The sequence below is a fragment of the Buceros rhinoceros genome, unplaced genomic scaffold (genome assembly GCF_000710305.1).
Source record: "Buceros rhinoceros silvestris isolate BGI_N320 unplaced genomic scaffold, ASM71030v1 scaffold858, whole genome shotgun sequence".
NCBI lineage: Eukaryota > Metazoa > Chordata > Aves > Bucerotiformes > Bucerotidae > Buceros > Buceros rhinoceros.
In genome coordinates, this window is record NW_010424933.1 from 1 (window position 1) to 5,946 (window position 5,946).

The 5,946-nt window shown below is 42.6% G+C and overlaps 1 protein-coding gene across 1 annotated transcript in view; it reads left to right on the forward strand.

Annotated features, from left to right (window-relative positions):
- Nucleotides 1-6: 6 nt before the first annotated feature.
- The window catches only part of GALR1 (galanin receptor 1), a 10,633-nt gene continuing 4,693 nt past the window's right edge, over nucleotides 7-5,946 (forward strand). Inside the window, exon 1 of the mRNA XM_010140950.1 lies at nucleotides 7-637. Coding sequence (XP_010139252.1) covers nucleotides 326-637 — 312 coding nt within the window. The 5' untranslated portion in view covers nucleotides 7-325. The remainder of the gene's footprint in view (nucleotides 638-5,946) is intronic.

Consider the following 5,946-nt stretch of genomic DNA (forward strand, 5'->3'; position numbering starts at 1 on the left):
CGGGGAGTTCAACCTCTCCGGGCTGCCGGAGACGGAGGGGAAGCCCCTCTTTGGCATTGGCATCGAGAACTTCATCACCTTGATCGTTTTCGGCTTGATCTTCACCCTGGGTGTGCTGGGCAACTCGCTGGTGATCACGGTGCTGGCAAGGAGCAAGCCAGGCAAGCGCCGCAGCACCACCAACATCTTCATCCTCAACCTGAGCATTGCCGACCTGGCCTACCTGCTCTTCTGCATCCCTTTCCAGTCCACAGTCTACGTGCTCCCCACCTGGGTGCTGGGTGCCTTCATCTGCAAGTTCATCCACTACTTCTTCACTGTCTCCATGCTGGTGAGCATCTTCACGCTCTCGGCCATGTCCGTGGACCGCTATGTGGCCATCGTGCACTCCCGACGCTCCTCGGCCTTGCGGGTCTCCCGAAACGCACTGCTGGGTGTGGGGCTCATCTGGGTGCTCTCCTTTGCCATGGCCTCACCTGTGGCTCACCACCAGCGCCTCTTCCACCGTGAGGCCAGCAACCAGACCTTTTGCTGGGAGCACTGGCCCAACCCACGCCACAAGAAGGTCTATGTGGTTTGCACGTTCATCTTTGGATATCTGCTTCCGCTACTGCTCATCTCCTTCTGCTATGCCAAGGTGGGGTGAAGTGGGTATGGTGAAGGGTATGTAAAAGGGGTGGGGGGGACAGTGGTGGCGGGTGTCCATGAGCTGTGGGGCCATCTCTGGGCATGTGGAGGGACATGGCACTGTTGGGAGGCAATGGGGCAGGGGCAAGTTTGTAGTGCAAAGGGAGAGGGCAGGTTTTATAGCCGAGAGGTGACTGTGGGGGACTCATGTGTTTGTGACACAGACAGATCAGGACAGGGATTGCATGGAGTGAAGAAGGAAGGTTGTTCTGGCATTTATTGGGGTCCCTCTGCCCAATTTCCTTGTTACGAACTGCTGTGAACCCCCACTGCTCTGATGCTTTCTGTCAACACAACTCTTCCTGTTGTTTTCTTGCGGTGCTGTATGAGAAGTATTAACTCAAATAAAGAACAACAAAGCAACAAGTTGTTCAGGCTTCAGACAAAGAATTGTGGTCCTTTAAAATGCAGTGCACTTAAAAATGACACAAATCCACCAGTTTGGTCTGATCTGGTTAACATGTTAAGAGCGAGAGGCGCATCGCACTGCCTGGTCCAGGTGAGTCCTGTCTTGCCCCGGTTGAAGTGGATGGGAGATTCACCTCTGACTTCAGCAAGGGCAGGTGGTGCTAGGGAGCAGTGCATGAGAACCCAGATAGGAAAAGCTATAAATAATGGTGCCTGAATAAGGGTATTAAAGGACTTTTCTGCTCAGGCAAAGTGTCACATTTTTCTGTGCATATTAATTGCAGCCTTCAGTGCAGGGTCCGCTGAAGTTGATTTGAACCTGCTGAGTGAGGCGGGGGTCCTCCTGTTTCTGTGCCAGCAACTTCAGCAGCAGGATTTCTCCTTAGGCAGTTATTTATGTTCCAGAGGATAGGTCTGCTCTTGCAAATACAGACTGCTTACATGTTGGGAAGGCAGTTCTTTAATGGGCAACTTCAGTAGATGTAGTTAAAGTATTTAATTTGAAAAAAAAAAAAGATTATGTTCAGTTTTATATGTATTACATCAGCTTAACTGTGATATGCAAATTAAGGCTGGAATGGCATCCATCTCTGCTAAAACAAAGTTATGCAGAACTCAGAGGGCAACATTTCTAAATCACTGTTTGTAATGAATCAAGTCTGTCCTGGCAAATGGAGAAGAAATACATGTTTTCATACATAAACTGAATTCTGTTTTCCCTGAGTGGATTGCTGACATTCATCAGTGGTGGTGGATATGACCGAGCTGTGAGAGGGTTGAAACTTGCTGTAGCCATATAGATCATCAGAGATTTAAGAAAATATTACATATCTCAGGGGGAATGTTACAGAGTGTGTGCAGGGGGAGCTTTTCGGCAATTAAGAGTTCTTACATTTTTTCAAAGCCAAAGCACCTTCATTTTCAGCATAAAGTGCCAGCCTTCACAGTCTAATTATATGAGAGGAGGTTGAGAACAAGTCTTTTGAAATTATGACAGTCCTGTGAAGTATAGGGGGGAAAAAAGGAAATATGCTTAAACAAAATATAGGGGTAGTAAATATGACACACCATGTTAAAAAGCACCACTACAAAAGTAGATCTCTCAATATTAGTATGAATATAAGGTTTAAAAAAAACCAAACAAAGCAACCCTATGTGAAATACATGCCCGAAACAAGTTCATAAAAACAAGGCCACTCAAAGTTGCAATTAAATTCTTGTGCTTAAATTATTGCCCAGCGAGAATCTCACCCTTGCTTGGTGATGTGTTTTGAGCCTGTGTGTATGATCCTGTTGGCCATGGTGTCAGACTGGAAGATCCAACTTGGAGGGATGAGTTTTAGAAGACACCTAGGAGGTACCAGGTATTCAGTGTCAAGCTAAAAAATATACAAGGCTTTTGCAGGTACTTGTACGCTGCAGCCTAAAGGTTCGTCATTCCTGCCCTCATTCGGAGCCGCTGGCAAACCTCCAACTGCAGCATGTTGGCATGTGGGGTGGGGTGAGGGAGAAATCAAGGATGGTGGTAGTTAAAAATCGGAGCTGAAGATTAAGATTTGTCGAAGCTATTGCTACTCTTACAGGTCTCAAGCAAAGTGGTCACTGTGAGCTTTTAGTGATGTCACTAATGTTCTATGAAGTGCAACAAATATTTTGGCTTCTGAATGCGCATGGGGTTAGAGGGTTTTGGCTTTGCAATAGCTTCAGAAGTATTATAAAAATAAATGCATTAGTTTCTTATGGACTTCACTGGCTTTCATGTGGATCAGCTAAATAATGCAATCTTCTGATACAGTAGATTGAGACAAAGGAGACTCATTTCTCTACATGAGTATATTGCCTTTTCCAGAGTCCTTTAAGGCAGTTCTGCTTCTTTTATAAGCAAATTGCAATTGAACTTTGAGTTTTGAAAGTCTCATTTTTTAGGCACTCTAATAGGGAAGCGAGTTCTTTCTCTCTTTCTATCTTTCACTCTCAAAATATGTTAGGAGAGATTTGTATTTTCCCCGGTGGACAGCAATACTGTTACAGCCTGTGGAAGTGCTGAACTAGTCCTAGGCATTTAGAAACAGTGTCCTCCCACAGAATCAGAACAGGAAACCTCACGTGATGTGCTCTTAAGACAGAGATTTATGAGATCGTGCTCTGTGTCCTGTGTCTAGAGCTAAGCATTTCCTCTCTCCCACAAATAACTTTGGTACGGTTTTTGACAGAGGAATGAAAGTACCAGAAAGAATGAGATTTCCACAGTTTTGTGAAAACAAGAGTCTATGAAGGAGGTTGAGAGTCTCTGTCATCATCTCTCCTTTACAGATAGTCAGTTTGCCCGCAGCTATTAAACACAGGGAGAAGAGGTCTTATGTAGCATCTACTCATGGAGGAGACACATCGTTTTGGGAACACACAGTCATGAAATCACAAATCCATAGGAAACGATCTTTTGTAGGCACACAGAACTACTCTTGAAAGGAGTTACTGCTCCAGCCAGAGGAAAGGTGGTTATACAGCTATTAGTTCAGTTACAGCACAGCATCCTTGTAGACAGCCTTTATTCTGGTTTTTTTATTGCTTAGTTTATTTCATGCCATATTTTTTTAATACTGACATTTTGTACAACCTTTGCTCACTATGTGTTCTTAGGGCAAAGTGATAAATTATTCTCAATGAACTTCTAACAGTTGACTCCTGCCAGGGTAGTGCAATGTGTCAAGTGATTTTGGATCTGCTTTTGAGTACCCAATTATGAAGATTCAGTCCTTGAAAGTCAGGCCTCCTTCAATCAAACCTTTAGGGCGGACACCTAAAATCATCAACAAACTTTTCCTTTTATAGATGTATAATGTTAAAGGCTGTTTAAAAATAAAAATATTGCCTTGAGAATGTTTCCGTTATTATATCTATCATTCTGAACATTCTGAATTCATGGAAGTCACGTATGATTTATAGACTTGGTTAAAAGTAAGCCATAAAAGGTAGGATCCTTGACGTAAAATACAAGCTTTGTATGGTTCTTAGCTGAAGATATTGTATCTTAAATTTTGCTGAGAAGTGAGGAAAAACTTTATTAAACTGTACTGGAAAGAAATAAAGGGTATGAAACATTAGCGACACACTATTAAACATCAGAGGGTGAAGGATATGTTGTGACAATAGAAGTAGTGGCATTACTTTCAAAACTGGATTGCAGGCATTGGCACTTGAATTTAAATCAGGTTCATACTACAAAATATGGTTCAGAATGTAATGCTCACATTATGGCTCTGTTAAATGAGCGCTTCATTCTTATTAGATAATGACCTTGGGCAGGCTTTCCTGCTGCGTGATTTTCGCTGGCTGATAGTGAAGGTGTAGTCAGTGGAATGATTATATACTGCCAGACTGGAAATACGCTTTGCAACAGTGTAGGCTTCAAAGTTTGATGTGTTTGGTAGACTTACCTGAATAGTCACAAACCGTTTATTATTTTTCTGTCTCCCCTATTGGAAAAATCCCTTTCTCAACTTGTTTTGGTCATAGTACCTCAACCTGGGCTCTCAAAACATCTTGAATGTAGTCCCTGAAACAACTGGAGGGGTGGGGGGAAAGATAGTCTGTAGGCAAAATTAATCTCCCAAATGCCATCAGTGTCAGTTGTAGTGCAGTCTGCACCAGACTGGAATTACTTACGCTTCTATGATCCTCTAAGTCTCCTTACACCCTCTTTCACAGCAGCATAATTTTCTCTCCACACTACCCCACCCTCATCTCCAGAAAACTGGAAAGCTCTTCCTTCTCTCAGAGCCAAATAAGATCTCTAATCAACAGGTGCATGAAAACTGGAGTTAGAAAAGTTTCATGTAAAGAGTTACGTTTTTCCACAGAGGTGAATTTTTAAAAAATGAGAACAAGTTGTGACCTAATTTTTAGCAAGGTATTTCGTTCCATAAGTTAAAAGTGTACGTTCAGTTGTGTTAGTGGATATTTTGAAAGACTTTCTTTAGAGAAATAACCTGAGACCAATTAAGAGGCACATGTTGAATTATTGTTCATTCAGGTTAGGTGACAGTGGCTGGTAGAGGAACAATTGATTATTCATTGGCCCAGAGAAGAGATAATTTAAACAGGGCGGTGAGGAGAGGTGTATCTGATTTGCCTTGTAGTGTATGTGCATAAACATGGCTCTCAATATCCCTCCACAGCATTCTGAGTGCTGTTCCACTGCTGTTGATAGGTAATTAAATTTTGCCTGTTTCTCTTGCTGCTGGTTTGCATGCCATCTGGTACACCACCATGCAGAGCCAGCACATTTTTGCTGCAGAGGCTGATTTTATGAAATATGTATATAATATAAAAGAAAGGAAGTTGAGCAGGATTCACTGGAAGGTCATCATATTAATCTTCAACAAACCCCTGCACCCCACCCCCCAAATATCCAATTTAACAGTTTTGTCTACTGCAACTTTCTTTGGACTGGAAAGAGATGCAATGCAAAACATTGGGCTAAAAGTTCCAGAATGTAAGAAAAAAACTGTTTGTAACTTTAAAAGAAGAGTTTGCAGTTCTGATTTCTGGGAAAGTTTTATCTGACTTCAGTTTTCAGCCTTGAGAGAAAATCACAGTACAGTGCAGTCCCTCGGTAGCACGAGATGGGATTTGCAAGGGTCCAGTAGAAACAGCCCGTCATTGTAAATTACGTGAAGGGAGTATGCCAGGTGAAGCAGCAGTGACGTGAAATAAACTTTGCTGTATTTCTTCCATGCTCTTTTTTGTTTTTACATTTTTCACTTGTGGACTAAGAAATTGTGCACGATGACAGCAGGTGAATAAAGAGTATGTGAGCCAGAGGGTTGTCAAACTGGTCTTCTGCTGAAC